The following is a 21,628-nucleotide window of genomic DNA, read 5'->3' as shown; positions in this document are numbered from 1 at the left end:
ACCTTGACTTATCATCCATTGACCCATAGGATGGAGATATCGGCTGATATATTTACACTGACTAATTGAGGCATCGGAAAGTTAGCTATAGCTTCATTGCACTACAGAAAGGCTTGATGTTTAATAAGAGGGGGAAATATGAGAATATAATTGGTATCTGCAGCTGGAACAAACATTTTCAGCATAAAATCAGAACACATCTTGTTCAGGTAAAATGGGTTAGGATAGGGATAGCTAAAAATACTAGTTTACATGAAAAAAAACTGCTGTTTTTAATATTGGTTTTGAGCAGTTTAATAAGTTTAAATAAATAAATTCATTAACTTAGATAGCCTAAATATTTATAAAACACTGAACATTGTTGGATATTTAGGCCTTTCACATGTCCGTAAACAACCTTTAAAACTAAGAGTGACACACAATACATACAGCTACATAACTGGTTCAGAAATCACGCTTCTCTGCTGAAGGATGCTCCATCTTAGACAGTTCTCCTGTTCTCCATGAAAAAAGTTTATTGGTAAACTGTGATTATGTAACATACAAACATAAATGGTGAATTATGCTCACTGTTTTGTTCCAGAATGAGATAGTTATCATGCACAGGACACTGTGCAAGTGTTAGTTTCATGTAAAGCAACTATTATATCAACAAATGAACACGTTTGTTGTCTGACTCCTAATAACCATCAGATGTATTCATCCCAGCCTGACGTCCAGCCTGTCTCCCCTGTCTATCTCCTCTGTCTGTCTCCTCTGTCTGTCCTGCTGGATGTAATGGATCATTAGTTGAATACAAAATAACTAAACTTAAGTTTTTCTTCATGCGCGCCACTTAATAAGACGTGAAAAGCATCATCTCTGTGGAGTATGTTCTGATAAACGACTGCTCAACTAAGGATCTACTGATGTATTTGTATGTCTGCGTCCGTGTGATATAGCGACAGTTTATAGGGAGCATGAGGATGTTTAGAAATCGGTTTTTACAAGGAAAAAAATCCAGCGGAAATAAATCGGCTTAATGGGCAGAATTATAGGGGTCTGAATCCAGGGTGGGATTAAGAAAAAAATTGTGTGAAATAAAAGAGCGAGTGATCAGGAATGACTGTGCGTCTGTCTGGAGGGCGGGAGGAGAGAGAGAGAGGGGGAGAGAGAGAGAGAGAGGGAGGGAGAGGGAGAGAGAGAGAGAAACACATTTCCATCCAAACCTCTCCTTTTTTCCAGAGCCTGTCTCCGCTCCGCGGCTCAGCGCAGCTCCCTATTGTTTAAACAGAAGCAAGATCCCGCGTGTTGTGTGAACGCGTCCTGTGACTCATGTTTTCCTGATCTGATGCTCGCCTCTCGCCGCTCTGAATGCTGCATTCATTGTCAACTTGTACGATTTCTCCACTTAAGACTTGAGCTGCATCATGAATAGTTTGGGGGCATCTTTCAATCGCATACCTCTGGAATGGTGGGGATTACACAGCCGAAACCCGGGGAGCATGTAAACGCAGATGGAGTTTGGGATTTATTGCAAAATAAGGGAAAGATGACCGTCTTCTCATTGTGCTTGCTCCTGTGCGCAGATCTACTGGATTTAGCCGTCGGTAAGTCTGACCCCCCTCTCATGTCATTTTCACACCTCGCGCGTGTCCCTTTCGCTCCATGCGTGGGGTCTTAAACTGTCAGTGAGTTGAGGTATTGGTGTGTGTGTGTGTGTGTGACAGTGAAATAGGGCTTCTAACTGCCCATCAACAGGACAAGCCGGATGGAGGCGATCGGTGCCACGCTCGCCTCATGCCAACTTTCCCCCCCTCCGCGCCAACCAAGTCGTGGAAATCAGTGAATAATGATCGGATTCGGTTCACGCTGCAGAATGAGCTGTAGCAGCGGGCCTAGTTATGTGTTAAGTCTTAATTCATCTGCATGGACTATAACGACCCGCATGCATGACAGCACCTACTTCTGAGCACCCCGCAACTCACATCCACGACGCTGAAGCGCACTCCTCTCCTCTCCTGGTTTTTTTTTTTTTTTTTTTTTTTTGCGCTGGTGGCTTTTTGCACGTCAGATAGCGCCCATCAGGGAGCTCAACAGATATTAAAGTTGTTGCTTTGAAAATCATGAAAGTGCGTCTTTTTTCATGCAGATCTGTGCCTTCAGCGCGGTGTGCACTGCACAGCGGTGGCATCAGTGTCGCGTGTTTGCATGCTCCGTTGACGTTTTTAGGATGTCAGAGGATGGAGACACAACACTGATCATTTTTTCATGAAAGCTAACCCTGGATTTTTAACCACTGCGTTATGTATTCTAAGCTGACAGTTCAGTCTGACTGTCTTCTCTTGGCATGGGTGGTGGTAACATCCTGGGGGATGTTGAAATTTGGGTGAAGCCACGTTTGTTGAACTAAAAAAAAAATTGTGCATTGTGAAAATGTGGATCCTCCTCCCGGGTTCAGGCATTTTGTCATCTACACCCTGATGTCCAGTATTAAATGTTTGCATTCCAAGCAGTCGCTTCCTTCACTGAGTGTGTATGAGGGCTCCTTCTCATTCTGCTTGAGTTCCAGGCTCACACACACACACACACCCTCACACTCACACTCGGTGGACTGGCTGTTAGCTCTGTGCTGTTTGAAGGACTTCAGAGGAGAGTTCACTCCTGGCTACAACATCAGAGCAGCCTGTTGTACAAACTGACCTGTTAACCTGAGGATTTTTGTTGTTTGTTTGAAGTGTTTTTGACCTTTGCTGACCCAGATAGGAAATCATTATGTCAGCCGGGCTTAACATTATGTTAAATGATAAGATGCCTGGGGGAACTCTTACCAGCTCGGATGATGGTGAGATCTTGCACTCTGCAAGTACTCGGGATTACATCAGTGATGCAAACAACACTGATGCTAAGTGGGACTTTGGTTTCACTATCCAGCTGAGGGACTGTGTGTGTGTGTGTGTGTACTGTGTTGTTTTCCATGCAGGTGTTAACTCTGAAGAGTGAACAGTGGAATTGAACCAAAGAAATGTCAGGGATTGAGCTGTAGTGACTGCTTATTTGCTGGTGGTCCAAGTTGTGGGGTGCCGTGCCAATAAAATAGATTTGTGCTGTGGATGGATTTAATTTAGTTTTTCCTTAGGCACATACTATATAAAGGTGTGTATGATCTGAATCTCACATTTGATTTATCTCAGAACCTTAGAAACATGAACATTTCTGCACATTATAGGGCCCGAGGTACCACAAAAGCAAAATATGGCAACATATTACTTTATCTTCTCTGTTGTAGTCCCTTCACCAGATGTGTCTTGCCTGTCAGTGCCGTACTTAATGCAGGTGCTAGCTTTAGCCATGGACTGTGCTGTGTATATGGTGAAATTCAGCAGCTCTGGCCTTTTGTGTGGCTGTGGTTACTTGTGTTACTTTTGCATTCATAGGTGTACAGTATGGAGTTATCAGAGCGGTGTTATCTGTAACATAGAACAGCAGAATCATGGTAATGCAGCTAACATGGCTCTGTCCAGATCTATAGTAACACAATTTGCCCGATGGCTTTATTCACTCAGCACACATAAAGCCGACTAATGAACAAAAAATGGACGATTGCAGTTTAATGGGCAGTAATGTGTCAGTCCATTTACCGTGTTTTTTCGCTGGTTGCAAGGGAACCACACAGTGACACCGGCCGAGGAATAGTCACACAGACACAAACGAATGTTTAAACAGTCAAACTCACCATTTACTATCTAAACAAATGGGCCAACCAGTGTAGACGTATACCTAGTTCCTCACATAAAATGGCATAAAAGATAAAAGCTGTTTTCGTTTCACTGGTAGGTGCTGTTCAATTTTACATAAACACAGATCCCAACAGTGCATGTTTTTGCTATCTTCCAAGCTGTATGAGAAACCATTATAAAAACATTAGAAGCAGAAGCTTATTTGTAGAGATTTCTCTCTAACTAGAAAATGAAATTGTCCACAAATGTCCACATATTATGTTCAATCTTTAAAGGTCGTCAGCAGCAACAATTTCAACAAATAATCCATAATCATATGTTGATGGTGTTTACATCACAACTGACCCTTTTATAACCTTTATTATATCAAGAGCGTGCCAAATATGTGACCCAGAACACGATGCAGGTCGTCAACAAAACAGGCCATATCAACCAAACCGCGAGCTTTCCCTGAACCTAAAAAGAGCATCGTCACAAAAAGATCAACTATTTCTAACAGTTTATCTTTGACATCATCATGGCTACTGTAGTGCTCTCAATACATTATGATTATAGATTAGGTTGATGATCATTCGGTCCATGTTTGTCTCAACCAACCAATGCTATTGGCTCATTTGCAGCCACTTACTACTCCTGAGGATAATTCACTGTCTTGATTCATGACTCCTTGTTAGAGAAGAATTACCATATCCAACATTGTTCAACTTAATTGTGCAAATAGTGTGATCCATCTGCGTATCAGGTAGCAGGAATGGTTCTGCTTATGTCTTTGGTCCCATTTGTGATTTTGTTGAACCGAAATGAGTAGTTTTCACTTTGAAGTGCTTTGTAGGGCAGCTTGATTGATTTTTCTTTTTTGGCCTTATAGACTTCACCTTCCTACTATCCAAAAAAAAACTTCTAATGGGTTGGCACAATGTACTATTACAGTCTGTATTACAATGCCATTTAGGGAAGAACAGACTGACTTCACAGTTGCAAAGATTTCTTTAAGAGATTAAGAACCACAGATAACAGTCTCCAGAAAGTGAAATGAAATTATTTCAAATTGCAGCTTTTTGAAGCTTTTTTCTCTGGCATAGAGTTCCCACTCACATTAATTCATGCTTGAGACCATTACCTGATAGAAATCAGAGTATCTCTAATGCAATGACTTTTAACTTTTTAAAGCAAGCTCAAGATTCGGTGTCCTCAGAGTTGTAGTAGAAATGTACTTTAATTCATTCATTCTTCACAGTCCTTTGTTGACTCTTACAGCATCCATTAAGCATCACAGCATCCATTAAGCATCTTTACATTTTCATGTGCTGTGTTTGCATGTGAAGTGGGATTGGTTTAGGTTGAGGCCTGAACAGCTGCACATGGGTTCAAAGAGTGGTGCAGGGAAAGCACCAGGCCTTCTGATTTTCTGTGGATCAGGAAATGGGGCGGAGAGGCTCTGGTGATTTGCAACCAGTGGAATCTGGTGGGAATATTACAGGGATAAGGAGCAGAATAATCAGCGTTCATGGGCTCGTGCTCATCGAGTCAAAGGTCAAAGGGATACTGAGCATTATAGAAACAGACTTACACATCACTCTCCAACATCGCTTTGGCTCGCTGAACTTATAAAGGCAGACGCATACGAGTGATACTCCAGCTACAGGTGGCTGGCTGTGAAATAACGAAGCGACAATCATCACATGGATATCATGTAATTCATTCTTTCCTTTTATTTTACATCCTCCCATTAAAAACATCTAGGAAAGTGCCACAGTTCTGTAGGTCGGCTTTCAGTTTGTGCATGGCAGCAGCGTTGACAGATTTAACAGGCAGCAGATCTCTGTCAGGTTTCCGGTGCTCTGCGACCGTCTGCCTTCTGATGGCTGGTCTTCACTCACAGGAAGCGAGGAGAGATACGGGCTGGGAAATGGGTTGTGGTTACAGCACTATCTAACAATCAGCCAGCTTTGCAGCCCTCAGCAGTGAGTTATATAAAATGATTATGCACAGATTTGAGGCCATCTATTGTTTTTTTTTTTATATGGCATTATGAACGACTAAATTATTTTGTGTTGTCTTTTGGCAGAAATGCACTTATATGTATTTATTTCTCACAATGTATTCTTTATTTTTGATTCACATAGACCAACGAGACTCAATATACAGTGAGAAAGAGTAGTTTGTCTTAAGCTCTGATATGTATTCTACTGATGCAACGTATCCACTATTCCAAAAAAACACAATAATTTGCTGTCTGTTGTCGGCTTAATGAATAAAAATAGAGTTGGACGTGGCATACAGCACTCTGATTCCCTGGTTGACCTCTCACGCTCACATACTTTAAGCTAAATTAGGAGAGTTGTGCAGAGAAAAGGCAGCCGGACTGCATCTGAAGGAATTCAGGACCGGTCCGCGCTGCAGACCCCACACTCATTCTCCTTCAGTGATCACCTTCAATTAAAGGATAATTTTTGTTATGCTCACCTTTTAGTCCAGAGCTTTTGAAACTTGAAATCCCATTTTATGTAATGAAAGAGCCTTTTTAAAAACTTGAAACAGGCTGGTGACCCAGAAAAGGCAGCTTTTGTTGGAGGGCTTCAACACGCTCAGTACATGCAGACCACAGGACTGAAAATGAAATGGAAAAATCAGAATGACCTGAAATTGTCTTTGTGGCGTCTACAGGACCTCAGTGAATATCTGAAGTTTATTGTCTGATTCTTATATTAAAGGGGCTGCGTTAAGTCAACAGTATGTTTTAGCTTCTGCATTGTAACATATTACAGAATGAGACAGAACACAGTGAAAGGATGTAATTACGAGGAGGATTTAGTTTAATCTAGATTTGGATGGCAGTGTGGTTTAGGGAGTAGAAGCAGCCTCAGCAATAAGCATCCCTCACCTGTCTGCTTACATATATACACCACGAGGAAGAGGAGGAAGAGTGTGAAAACATAAACTGGAAAACAAAAAAAAAATGTTGCACTTGTAAGCAGTGAAAGCGAACGGTAAAGAGAGGTTATATCGATGCCCTTCTCTGTGCAAGAAACACTAAAGCTGTGGTCAGTCAGCATTGGCTGAATTTCTATAATCCTATTCGTTGCTACACAGAGCGCTACAGACACCAACATTATGAATTGGCCTTCAGTTTGCTCACAAAACGGATGTGGATCGGGCACGCAGAATAGGTATGAAGCCTTTTGAATACGTGAAAAGATACTGTGTATGTATAGACTGGATGGTTAGAGAGAGGTTAAGCACAGTGATTTAACGACAAATGTTGTGTTGAACTCACATGTGGACTCCAGTTTTTATATTTTGTTTTTCTTCTGCTATGCTAAGCTAAGCTATAATCTTAACCATCTTTGCTTAAAAGCTTTCCAACAGCATGGCTGTAGATGTTTTTTAAAAAAAACACCAAAACAGAGCTGCATCTGCCTTACACTCAGAGGAACAGGTGTTGGTCTTGAAAGAAAAACTGGCCTTTAGTTTCTTCAAAGGTGTCGGTCCCAATACCGTGAAACCTTCAAATGCTCGAGACAGCGAATACTCACATGTGAGAGAATAACATATTCTGAGAAATAGCATACACATCTGCTATCTGCTTTTAGGTGTGAAACCACATCATCTCTCTGACATTTTGGACAAGCTTAAAGAGTCGTCTATGCACTGAACCAGCCACTGGAAACCCATTACCATATTTTATTTACAGCTAGCATCTTCAACTGTGGGGTTTGCATCCAAGATGACTTGTTGCCTAGTAGCCCCAGGCCTCATGGGGTGGACTACAGGGGCGTGTGTCTACCACAATGCAAATAATGCAAGAGAATCTTGTAACCATCGTGACAAATCTGTCCTCCCCACCCCCGAAACTGCCACCACAACTGCCTCTGGCAGCAAACAGGAGCACGGAAAACGAACCTTCCTCCGCCTGTATGGCTGAAATACACTCCTGTTCTCGAGCGGCGATGCTCCAAATGATCAAGTGATAAAGCCTGTGATTAGCAGAGACAACTAAAGGCTCGGGGCGAGAAGTTCAAACAGCACAGTAACTTTCCTCACTGCCCTTGTGGCCCTTCAGTTGGAGGCTGGCTTGCTGATGTCTTTAGCTTGCGTGGGAGTTTGAAGCAACTCTGATTCCCTCAGCAGCCGGTGGTTTGCAGAGATAGAGAGAAAAGAGTAGAGAAGTTTTTCTGAGAATGGTCTCCCAAGACGGCTACAGAGAGGAACACTCCTGCTTGTTAGTAATTAATAATTGTCATATAGTGTCATATAATCTCTTTTACCAGAGCAGATATATGTGAACTTATAAAATCTTTTTTTTTAATGGTATTTTTCAAATTAGCCGCCAGCATAAGCAGGGAGTCTCTGAGAGGCCTTATCAGCAGTTTAACTACATTCTTTCCTACATGCTAATGTGGATTATGCGATTTTGCTTATCATGTTCAAACATGGCTGCTGAGTAATAACAATCGCTCTGCCGCTGTGTCCCAACATTAGTCTACTTATTAGAGACTGCAAGAACTGCCTTGTATATATGATACGTGACACTTATCTCCGCATCCACGCTTACTACAAAAGAGCTTAAGCCTCCAGGAGCAACACTGCTGTGTGCACACATGATTTTACACACACTGATTTTTGCAGTTAGTTTTCTGTTTTTTTTTTTGCTAGCGACGAGTGTTTTCAGGGGACCTGACAAAAGCAGAATTATTCATAGTCACTGTGACCTCTCTTTGGATGGATACTGAGTTTGAGTTTTTTGTGTTATACTAGTATATCAAGGTTATCTTACAAAGCAACACGAGGGGTCAGGGTGACTTAAGCATTCATAATAAATGACACCAAGTCTTGCAGAAAAAATGGGACACAGTGGAAAAAAAATATTCTAAATTTAGGAAACCTAACATGTTGAATATTGCCGCCTTAGCTAACTGTAAAAGCAGCAGGTCAAACCTACTAGCTGCTTTATCTTTTTGAGATCTTGAATCTTTGTTTTCACTCCCAGAATTTTTCATAATAATGTTTGTCTACAAGTGATGTTAATTAAAGTGATGAACACCAATAGTGACCTAAAAGTTAAATATATAGTTTGGTTCATCAAAATATTCATATTCCAAGTCCTTTAAAAATTTCCAAGATGGCCGCACATGGTGTCCATATTGAAAATTATGTCTACATAGGTTGGACTAAACCCTCTGTAATTTTGTTTCCCTTAATGAGAATAAAAATGAAACTTGGCAGAGATAATGTCCACAAGCTCAGCTACAGATTGCAATAACTTGGGTGCTTCAACTGCATTATTTGCAAGGAGATATTCTTTGTAAAGGTGTGAAAAAACACACTAATATTTACACTTTTGAGCAGGTATTCCCTTTATTATGACACCAAAAGTATTCAAATACATACCACAAATTGTGGTTGCTGAGATATACTCTATTGGTTTTGGGTATTTTTAAGCTGATGCCCTAAAAATAGGCTGTGGGTTGAAAGGTTTAAAACTGAAGCTGGCTGGTGCAAACAGTGACTCCAACAGCTGTTCCTGCCCGGCGCTGGCAGTGCGTGAGTCTCAGCTTCCCCTTCTTAACACTCTTAATTCCTCTGTTCTGTCTTCTGCTTATATTGCTTCAAAAGTCTGACATTAAGCTTTGAAGTCGCAAAGCATGCAAAAACTGCAAAAGGTGGCGTGTTTCACATCACTCTTTTGCTCTTGAGGATTACTTTATTACTTATTCTGAAATATAAATAACTACCCTAACAGGAAATAAGGAAAAAACTCTTTCTTTTACCTTGTTTTTACACTTTTATATATACTGACACTGTACACATAAACATAATGTGCAACTGGTTTGCTTTCTCTGTTTAATTCTTCTATTTATTTTTTTTTACATTCAGAGCTATTCAAAGCAATTGCGAAGGCAGTAAATGCAGCATCGGTGAGGTTTCATGAAAAGTCCAGATTAGGCGTGAAAAAGGAAAAGGATGGAGAGGAGAAGGGCGGGTGGGGGGGGGGCTCTAATCTGCACATTGACGTCACTTTGGATGGGCGGAAGCTGTGCAGATGGGAGTAAGGAAGGATTGTGTGGGCTATGTATCTCATGACAACAGATTATTTCCTCTTATGCATGCTGATTTCCTCCACATGAGCCACTGAGAGACTTTCTTCCCTCCAGGACAGCATCCCCAGATTTTCTTATCATAAAAAAAAAAAAAAAAATCATGAACACATCAATCTCCAGTCACAGCAGCAGGTATTAGAAGTTTCACAGACAGAATCACTCTATGATGGGACAGGTCCCCGTGTGATCCTATAACATCTGTCATTTATGATAACATTTATCAGCAAACCTTTGATCCGCCGCACAAACTTGTCATGCAAGTTCAGAGCATTAATCTCTCAAACATGTGACATAAATTATACAGTAATATAAACTGCAGCTGCATATGGATCATAGCCTGCTTCAGTTGTGATTTTTTAACTTCAATATTTTTGAAGATAAAGCTTAATATTCAAGGCTGCTTCATCCTTTAGGTGATTACACTTAACTTTGGGCAGCTTGCTGGATTTTTTTTTCCCTTCCTTCGTTCTTTTTTATAAAGGCAGGATTGTGATGATCTAATTCATTCATGCCTAATAAAACTGTCAGTGTTAATTTAACTCTCGGCAGGAGTGTGGCTAGTGCCTTCTACATGTTAACTCTCGGCTGCAGTACAATATTCTCAGTATTGAAAAATCAGGACGCAGCTGTAACAACTTGTCGCTGTCGGTCGCTTGTTGAGCTGTTATTCTGGGAGGAATTAACATAGCAGTAGTATGAAAGTACATAATGTGTGGGGTCCTGGTGTGACTCTGTCCTTTTTTCTGATTGCGATCTCCTGAGGCATGAACTTCCAAGCTGTTCACATTTACATAGCCTGGTGCTTAACCTTTACACGGTTATCTTTGCAGGGCACCGCACTCACCACTTTTCTTTCTTTATGTCTATAACGTGCAAGTTCCAGACGAGCCAACGGTAAGATATGCTTTTCACAGAGAGGTTGAAACTGAATGAAAAAGATGAGGAGCAGCTGATTACTAATCTGCTGGCTGCTTCTAATAAGACTCTTATATGCTTTGCATTGTCACTTTATGTATGTCTCTTAAAGAAAAAGTATCAGGCTATTCTCTGCCATTATGCTGAGACTATTGTTTAAGAATCAGGTTGTTACAGGTGCACATTATTATCAGATTATAAACAGGAAATCAAACAGTATGGCTGAATGTTTAATGAAACGGCTGGCGTCCTCTGCTAACCTGTAGCACCAGGTGGTGTGTTACGCAGAACCATCTGGACGCTTTCGCACAGAAACTCTGTGGATAGGACAGGTGCTTTCAAATGAATGGATGCCAGGTGACTGGATGATCCATCTGTCAGTCACCATCTAGAATAAACTTCATGCAACCAGATCAATGAATTAAACGAGGAAATGCAAAAGCACACTCAAGAGTTTTACTTTTGTCATGTGCACATGAGGCACTTTTTAAATACATAAAACTTTTATCAAACAAGAAAAGTGCAGGCTGCCATCACTACACTTAAAACCTGTCTGTAGTTGTTAGTGCTCCCACAGAGCTGGAGGCATGGTGAAGATGGCTTGTGTGACTTTGGGGAATCTCATGAATCTTGCAATTTTGTGGTTGTATGAATTAGTGCAAATAGAGCTGCTTGTCATGACCAGCCATAGCCCGGAAAAAGGCAGAGAAACTTGTTAAAGATGAGGGAAAATTTAGCTTGTAACAGGTCTACTGCAGTGTTTTCACCTACCATTATATTGCTGTCTGCTCACAGCAGCCGGATGCACACACACACACGCAGACACACCTGCAGATAGAGAGCTTGTGTTGTTTTGCTCAACGTTGCTCATGACATGCTAGTTGGATAGACTGAACTCCATTGACTACACTAAGCTAACATTAGCCTCCTGGTATCACACCATCCACCAACTGTGTTGGACCAAAACTGCAGCCAAACAACTAGGCTTGTTTTAGAAGCAAAATATTTTGTCTATGAAATGCCTATGTCAGTGCTATAGCACATCCTGTCCACAGTGTTCTCTGTGAACAGAGACCTCTCCCTGAGAAAAGTCACTGGATATAAATTGTATCTGTGTGACACTTAGCTGCTGAAATGACTTGTCATTAGCCTTACTGCTGCTGTTGATGCCATTATATTTACAGTCACAACACAGTAAGTGCTGGTAACAGCATTCTACCAATGACACTATCAAAGTCTTATTACTTCTAACAACCAGTGTGCGGCTGCTTTGTCATGTTGCACTGTTAGCAAGCAGAGCACATTTTAGGAGTATTTTGGCAGCTGTGATCATTAAATCATCTAAATCCTTATTGTTGTCTTTGTCCTGTGTGTAAAACTTGTTGTGATTGAATGCATTTGTTGTCAGTTCTTAAACATTGTGTAGCCAAGCCCATGTGGCTCACAAGCTAATTTATCTCTGTGTTATTACACCTTTCATTACGTCGAATTGGAGGCATCCAGTCTGTAATGATAGTGATGAATATCAGGTGGGAATAGGGGAAAAAGGAAAGCTTTGCGAGCACGATCTTTGGCTGTGGTGCGGCGGAGCGAAGTCGGCACTCGGCCATGGATCAAGTTTGTGCTGAAACACCCCCACTGGATTGTACTTAATCAAACTCAGAGCGCGGCATAGGGAAGCGATGGTAACAGGGAAAAGGGAGTAGGTGGAAAATAGCCCGGAGGGCTGTGCACTTTAAGAGTGACATTAGTAGATTTACAGACAAAAAAAACTTCTTTCTGTGCTTTCGTCATGACTTCTGACTAACTGAGTCCAAAGAGGTGATTAATATGGGGTATTTTCCATTGGTTTAACTGTGATGTAAATGATTATGTCTATTTGAATCAATATATTCAACTTTTAGCAGGTATAAGTAAATATACACTCTGTGTATGTTAAGTGATGTAAACGTATTTCATTAAACCCAGCAATCTTCATCTTTTTTTTCTAATTAGATGTGCATGTAATAAATGCAGCTGATTGGCAATTGTTTCTGAACCCTGGTCATGGACCTGGCAGAAAATATGCACAAACTTACATCAACCTTACATCATATTTCCATAAATATATAACTCAAAACACCATAGGAGACTCAGAGGACTTATTTTTAGCTCTGCAGCTGTGTTATGTAAGAAAATCAGAACTAAATATTGGATTCAACTATGTATTGGCAGATCCTCTGTGCGAAAGGATTTGGATGGAAGAAATTATTTGGAAATTCCTCAAGGATGCAGTTGATGCTGTCAAAATTACAGCAGCTCAGATTTTTTTTTCTTTAGCTCTCGCCTTCTTGATGCATAAACGCAGTTATCTTGTCAAACTTGCATAACAGCAAAGTTGACTATATAGCATGTATTAAACATTAGTTAGGCACCTGTTTGGAAAAAGGAGCAGCAGCAGCAGCAGCATTGAACTGAATCCCTTTCCTGTCATTTCAGCAGTTTGATTTACGCAGCCAGTCAGCTGCTCAGTTTCCTCATGTGGCTGCCTCTTCCAAGGGGAGTTGAATGTAAGAGAAAGCTCACATTAGTCCTCGTCACAGCTGACTGAACATTAGGCTACATTCTGCAGGATAGTGAGACCTCCATCATGTCATAGTAACACTCGGGGATAGAAAAATGCCTGTTTCAGGATGCAGTCAGATTGTAAATTCAATAGAGTGTATTATCAGTTTTGTTTGCCATTTTTATCTAATCCACCCCGTTTTCTATGCAAACTCGATAAATATGTATGCCCAAGCTTCAGTTCTGTACAGCAGTGGTGGTGTTGGTGTAAAATGAGGGAAAATTCAGAGCCTGGGTTGAAATTCAGTGAGATGTCCTTATTATCAGATGTTGGACATCTGATGCCACAAAAACGAACAGATGTTGTGTTATTAAACGTAACCCTGTGCTGCATTTTTATTTCATTATGGGCAGAGCTGTATATGCTGGGCAGCTGAGCTGGAATTACGTGGAGATTAACATGTTAGACAGACACTCTCTCTGTCATTATTGCAGGGTTAAAAAAGAACCAACATCAGTACTCAGAAATATCAGAAATACTTTATTAATCCCAGGGGGAAATTGCTTTAAATGTAATGTAAATGTAAAACAAAAGAAAGAAAAAAAACTGTGGTATTGGAACGTTTAGATCATATGTCGTCTGATTGATTCTATGAGGTTGGGAGAGGACTATTTACTCTTCATTCTAGAATTAAAGGGTTATTGTGCAGTAGACATCTGTCACCCTCCAGAGACAGCCTGGCGATGTATGTTTCATCCCTTCTACCCCTCCTTTCCACCCCCGTCCCTTCCTGATGGCACACATCGCACTCAACGCTCTAAGTCTTCAGGATAATAACGTCAGAATAAAGAGCAAAATGAATAGTGTCATTTGTAGGGTTGGGCAATTCATAACACCATATTCCTTAATCATTCCATCTGAGCTACACAGCAGTTAATATTAATCCTATTGTTTAAGCTCCACCCATGAGGAAAAGGCATCAGCTGACGACAGGATTAAACAGACAAAGATCCATCTGAAACAGCACAGTTATTCAGGTTTGGTTTTTTTATTTTGTTTAGAGTCAGTCGCTGTTAAAATAAACAGCTGAGAATGATACGACCGCTGGAGATTTAAACAGCTGCACCTGCTCAGGCTGTGTCCACATTCTGTTACTAGTTTACTGTAAATCTTAGTTTAAAAGACAAACCAGGACTTTATGATAAAAACCACTGTAAACACGCTCTTGGCCAATTCACTTACTGCAGATTATACACACACTGCATTCAATCATTTTCAGTCAAAGGTGGTGCAGGAGGAAAGGAAGCACAGTAAAGATGAAAAACAGAGATTACCACATTTTACATTTGAACACACATGCCTTGCTTTTTACATCTTTTACTTCCATAAGGCTTAAAAATAATATTTACAGCAGCTATTTTTCATAACACAGCACTAAAAATGAGTGGAAATGATAGTAGATCGTGTTATTTTGTACCAGAAACCGTTTTGGAGGCCGTTCTTTGCCATTTTGAGGAAACACATTTAAAATAAGCTTGTGTCTCGTGATTTGTTTTCCTGCTGAAAGAAGCCATTAGAAGATGGGTGCGCGATGATCATAAAAAGAAAGGACATAGTCAGCAGGAATACTCAGGTAGGCTGTGGCATTTAAATAATGCTCAATTTGTACTAAGGGGCTCAAAGTGTGCCCACGAAATATCCCTCACACCATTACACCAGCAGCAGCAGCCTGAAGTGTTAATAGAGGCAGGATGGAGCCTCGCTTTCATGTTGTTTATGCCGGCGTTCTGAGCCTACCATCTGAATGTCACAGCAGAAATGTTTTTTCCAGTCTCCCAGTGTTCCATTTTGGTGAGCCTGAGCATCCTGCTGCAGCCTCAGATTCTTGTTCTTAGCTGACAGGAGTTTCACCCAGTGTGGTCTTCTGCGCCCGCGCTGTAGCTGCTACAACATTCCACGTGTTATGAATTCAGAGAGATGCTCCTCTGCTTACTGTGTATTTGAAATACTGTTGTCTTTCTATCACCTCAAACCAGTCTGGGCTGTCTTTTCTGACCTCTGTCAACCATAAGGCTTTTTTTTTTTTTTTTTGCCCAGACAACCACTGCTTGGTTACCCTGCTGAGCTGCTGGATTCCTGGGAGAGTTGTGAGATCCTCAAATCAGTCAAGAATGACTTTGCCTGGCCTTATTGCCTTATTGCTTCTGTCCAAATGACAATGATGGGGCCATTCTGTGAGGAGCACCCTGCAGTTATGGCCATGCTTTGCAACAAGTGAACTGTTTTTCTTAATGTTAAAGTGTGATAAAGAGAGACGCTTTGTCAAACGACCAAGTGAGCAGTGCAGAGCTGCTCTGTAACAGCCTGTGTCTCATGGCTGGAGTTACATTAGTAATGTTAGGAAGGAAAGGAGGAAAGCTCAGACTGATATAAACGTGTTCCAGCTACTATCATTCTATCAGTTAGCTGTTGCTGGTGTATTTGTGCGTGCACTTACCTTTACATGTGTGAGCTGATTTTTTAAAGTAAAGATAAAGGACGCCTTTGCATGCAGCTTTCAAATGATCAACACGTGAACACAACCTCTCTGTTTCAGTGTAGTTTTTAAGTTAAGTTAAGAGAGCGTGCATAATACGGCCTCTAAATGCTGGTGTAATTGTGCTTTACATGTTCATTATTTAGTTGATAGTTCAAAAAGAAAAAGTGTTAAAATATTTAAGTAAAAAATGAAAAAAATGGCCCTTAGTGAATAGATTTGTCCAATTGCCCAAACCTAAAAAAAGAGTACCAGAAATAAACACAGCTGGTGAGGTGATGGTGTTTTGTTACTGTGTGGTTGAGAAAAAAATGCATGAATCAGCAGTAAGAGAAACATTCCACCAATGTGTTTTCATTATTGTAGTGAATTTGTCCATTTGTTATACTGCTATAGTTTTGATTTGGACACATATTGCTGCATTCAATGGCTGTCAAAGTGTCAGTGTACTAAGATCAGGGACTATTCACCACACTTAATATTATGTTAACTTAAAAAGCAGATCAGTAAAGCAGAAGGCGTCGCTGTGCAAGTATGAAGCAGGAATCATAAGCAGCAGGATTACAACATGTGACCAAAGCACACATACACAGCCCAGTAAAGAAGGGTAAATCCTGCAAGAGATTAAAACTGAGAGATTGTCAAGGACATAAGTGACAAGATGACAAAATGAGTGGGTGTAATTATGAAGCCTGTGACTTCCTGATCTGCTATGTTAGAGAGCTTCAGAAGTTTCTTCCTGTATGACTGCTGCTGTTGCTCCACCAAGGTTTGTCAGCGGTTTTTACAAAATGAGAGATATTGATCAGTTTTAGAAAAGAAGCGCTGCTGCTTCTGACTGTAACAGTGCATGTCTCTATAGAATAGTGCTGTGTGAGGTCAGATCCACCTTTGACACGAATGTAAACAGGCAGCATGCACCCAGCTGGCTGGCTTCTTTGGTCACTGTGGCTATTAAAGTGAGGTTAAATGCAGATAGCACAGTATTAGATAACAGTGGGGCAGTACATGTGCTGACAGGCATAAACACAATGTTTACTGTACTTCCATTTTGCCTGGTGGCTTTGACTACTTTTCCTGTTTCTCTCTCAGGATCAGGCAGTTTGAATAAAGCTCTCTTTGTGTGTGTGTGTGTGTGTGTGCAATGTTACTAGTGTTGGTTTAACTTTATGCCACTGCAGAGAGCGACTCCGCCAGCTGTCCCTGCAGCTCTCCGCTGCTCTCTTTGCTTATCTTCTGCCCATATAAATAGTAAATATGACGAGCATGCCAAAGACTGTGTACAGTTTATAGTTATTTATTTGCTGCAAATTAATGTGGCAGCCTTTGGGAGCAGGTTGCATTAGAGGGAGGGGCGGCGTTGTTTATTTACACATATACAAAGAGGATGTTTTGAAATTGTTTCATTCAGATTTATTATAAAACTGATGAGAGAACTAATCAAATGTACATTTAACCATTAAAGCCCCACTATAAAGACTATAAAGACACTGAGAGCGTACAGCCCTGCAGCATGTTCTACTAATAATGTGACATTTGTTAAATGTTAAGGTCGGGCTGATGTTGAGATTCCAAAGTGTGCATATCATTAACGGTCAGAAATCTTCTCTAAATACAATTTCTCAACCAAAATCTGTTCTGTCATTCTCTTTGTGCCAAAGCAGACATTCATCACATATGAACAGCACGTAATAATGACAGCAATTACCACAAATGTTGGGGCTGGATTCATTATAGAAAAGAAGCTTAGACATAATTGTTTTTCACATTTTTCTATGGTTCTTAACAAAAGGGTTTGGGGAATGAGATGGCCCAGTCACAGAGGAGCTGAATTGAGTGGAGAAACATCAGTCCAACTACATTCAGCAAAATGTCACGCTACAAAAAAAAAAAAAAAAAAAACATCCATTTATGCATGTGCTGATTGGAATATGCAGTGGATATATTATACTGTAGCTTTCAGTGTATTTTGTTAGTGTTTGCTCAAATCTAAACTTCACACAAGGGCGGCTTTCAGTGGCAAATTCAATAGTGAGATTTTATATGTGAACAGACAAATTAGGCACAGCATCAAAACACCTTGATGTGTGCACTGCAACATGGAAGGAAAAAGCAGGTCGATCCTGGAGAGAGTGCCTCTGTGGGCCAGACTGACAACTGCACACAGGAACAAATGCGTCATTTATCAAAAACAGCCGCATCCAGAAATGTGTGTGCTTGTTGTGTTTGGTACACCTTCGCTTTTATGTGTGTGCTTAAATGCATCTTTCCTTTCTTTGTCGCACAGGCTGTAATGAGAGATTGTGCTAATGGTGGTATGAGAGTTGATGAATGTGGTTGATTAGGGTCAGCAACATGAAATCTTGGACGTCTGCATGAATGAATCCTGTGGAGGCTGCTTTAAACACTGCAGATGAGAGAACTATAATAAAGGACACCCCAACACGGACTTTCAGACACGGGTATCTCACAGAGATACATTTGGTTGCCAGTAACTGCTCTGGGACATGTTTTCCTGGAATAGCACAGCACTTTGGTGCATTTTGTGTGTTGTACCTGCTCATATTAGTCTTGTGACATTGTAAATGACACACTACATAGACAGGAGTAGAACAACGACATGTGTGGCTTGGTGTGCAATATAGTCGATTTTTGATTAACATTGTATTACTGCTGTCTGCATCCTTTCCACATAAGAAGCTGTTTTTCCCTTTGAGCCTTAATGTCTTTCCATGCAGTCGCCTCTTCTGCATTCATTTTATGCCCTGCAGATGCCCAGATTAAGTTTTCCCAGGTAGAGTGGAATTGCATCCGAGTCGACAGAATTGTAGCTGTCAGCAGATGTAGCTTGTTACCGCGCTGATGGGTATTTCTATTTCAATACCACTAACCAGATTTTCTTTTGTTTTGTGAGCTTATTGATGTCTGCACCTTTGGACGGTTCCACCGACTGCGCGGCATGTTTGGGCTCTGCCTCAGTTTGCTCCGAAGGCAGTCTTTCTGAGTAATTAGGTGCTGTCTTGGTAAATTAGATACTAATTTTACACAGACTATGAGCACAAATACCATGAAAACTACAGCCGCTTCCTCTATGTATGGTAATCCTGCCCTTTATTTTGTATCCACTGCAGTGTCTTCACTGATGCACATGCTTCATCCATCAGTATCTGAACATTTTCTTCTGTGCAGAGTCAATTTTCACTGTTAAAATTTTCCATATGGCATATGGCACACGCTCTGTGAATGTCCACAAACTGAACTTAAGTGGAAGTCCAGTAAATATGCAGCAGAAAAAGCAGGCTTCGAACAGTGAAATGCATTTTTAAGAGCTATTGTTGTGGCTCTCTGGAGAAAACTAGCAATCATCTAAAATAGAGCAACAAATAGCGGCTTCTCTAAAGGAACACTTGGCTGATGGAAAAAAAAAACATGTTTAATTTGTAGCCTCTCTTGATCTGTCACCTGCTCAAGATTTGTCTGGATGCACACACTGCTTCTTAAATTAGTGATGGCGGTTGTCACACAGTCAGACTTTGGGCCAGCCCTGTGGTCATGGCGAGTTATCCTTATCAAGTAAGCAGAAATAATTAGTCCAAAACCCACTGCTCTTTCATCTTAGCCTCTTCTAAAGCTATTCACACAGTTCACTCAGCATGATGCAAGCTACAAAGTAGTTCATTTACTGTACGGCGTACACACACACACACACTGAACTGGCACGAGTGAAGCAATCCTGATAAATGGCCCTATTAAGGAAATAGAATAGAATCCAATTACTGTTTTTGTTACGTGACTTCAGCATCATAAAATGAAGAGTTAGTATCATTATTAGATTTTATCAAAACTCTTAATCCTTGTTAAATGTTTACAACTATGCACTTTCCTCTACGTTGAGATGCAGCAGACAGCCGAAGCAGCAGTCCTTCCACTGGTCCTGTGGGCTGACAAGACTGTAAAACTGTGTAATCTCATATAAATTCCATGTTCCAAGGGCTGTGCTCAGACAACACTGTGATGTATGAAGTCACTGGCAGAGAAAAGGGCAGGTGACGAAGCTGCAGACTGTTTGATATTCAGAAGGGTAGACTTCTACAGACTGACCTGAGTGAGCAGCAGACGCCCTTGCAGTTCACTCACTCACTGAGGGGACAATACACAATGAAAGCGCTCTCTCTCCTTTTTTGTAGCATAGTGATTTATTGACCAAGGACTGTTAGTTACTTCTTCACTAACTGCCCTGTCCTTCATCTAACAGGACACTTGTGCTTTAGAAACATTACCAGTTTTTCATGTGCTTTTATATTAGTATTTAATGTATTATTGATTTGAAATGATGTCTCAGTAATTCACTGCAAAAACAGGGAAAGAAAAGAGAGAAATGCTGGTTCTGTTATCTGAAATGCAGGTATAGCATCAACGCTCCTTTGAAATCTGTACATGTTCTACGGTGTTCTTTGGAAAATTGCATAAGGGACTAGAACAAGTGTTGCTTGGAATGATGTGCTGCTCTGAGTACAGGGAACAGTCTGGTCACCAGCCAAATCTCTGCTGTTTGGCTTTGTGTCCTCACTGCAAACTGCCATCTTAGATTTACCCCCCCCCCCTTTTCCCAAAACGCTCCTCCATCACCAGATGTATTTCTGCTTTGAACAGCACCCAGACAAAATCCACCTCTTGCCAAGTGCTCTGCAGCTAAGAGTCAGCAATTGGTAATCAATAGAGATTTACAGGGGAACCTTTCCCCGCCATCAGTGCGTGACATCTCTGCTGTCACTTGACTGTACAAACATCAGTAGTAGGGCTACTGTAATTTCTGCCTTTTGAGTTCAGACGTCTTAACTGTGCTGGACAGTCAGGCGGCTCTAACTGTCTGCATCGGGTTAGTTAACGCAGCTGTGCATAAAAGTAACAAACTGCTCTGCTCAGCACGGAGAACAGTCTTAATGTACTTCAGCTGAGGGCCAGGGGCCAATAACTCCACTTTCTTTATTATGTTGTCCTTGTTATTATGATATTCTGTGTTTTTGGCATTATAAGCTACTTACAAAAAATATGGCCTACATAAAACATTAAAATTACACTGAATGAATTGTGTTGCCACTTTAGGCACAGGAGAAACTTCACCCATGTTCTCTCTAATCTCAAACATGCACACACTGCAAGATTTGAAAATAACGGTGCAACCAACACGCTACAGGATATTATTAAGATTCTTTTGCCAGAGGAAGCAATCAGGGAGCGATGCACCCACTCGCGTGCTCTCACAGCGAAACTGCTGTAAACAGAATATAGACTGTAGTACCAGAGCAACTTTAATAATACCAGAAACATTTTGCTGAGCTGGCATTCCCTGGATCTGTGTCACATGGGCGTGTCTACACTGCCCAGGTAGCATAGGGCCTACTCACTCTAAAGGGAGTGATCACAATCACCACAGCTGGTAGTTGTGTGAATATCACCCACATCAATAGGATCTGTCCAGTTTCTGGAAATGACCGCCGTGTACTGCCTGCATGTCATATGTGTGGTGGCAGGTCTCATCACCATGGTAGCTGAAAATGACGGCAACATTATTATTATCACATTTATTTTCACAAATGTGTGTTTTAACTCAAAGCAATACCAAACATGATTGATATCAATCAGCATGTAATTTAACATATAAAACAAAAATGGTGTTTACTGTGTTCTTGAACAAACAGTGCTGGGGAAACAAACCCCAGACGGGGCAAAACGGTGTGTAATTTAAAATTATTGACTAAATGTGATGTTGATTTGTATGTATTTATGCTAAATATCTAATTTAAGCCAA

General features: G+C 40.9%; 1 protein-coding gene across 1 annotated transcript in view; it reads left to right on the top strand.

The window, feature by feature from the left end:
• Positions 1-1,450: 1,450 nt before the first annotated feature.
• igsf21a (immunoglobin superfamily, member 21a) overlaps positions 1,451-21,628 on the top strand; it is a 172,958-nt gene continuing 152,780 nt past the window's right edge. Inside the window, exon 1 of the mRNA XM_028406516.1 lies at positions 1,451-1,589. Within this exon, the coding sequence (XP_028262317.1) occupies positions 1,451-1,589 (139 nt within the window). The remainder of the gene's footprint in view (positions 1,590-21,628) is intronic.

Source organism: Parambassis ranga, chromosome 5, assembly GCF_900634625.1.
Source record: "Parambassis ranga chromosome 5, fParRan2.1, whole genome shotgun sequence".
Lineage (NCBI taxonomy): Eukaryota > Metazoa > Chordata > Actinopteri > Ambassidae > Parambassis > Parambassis ranga.
Note: the sequence above shows the minus strand (reverse complement) of the source record. Positions and strands in the feature narration are given on the sequence as shown.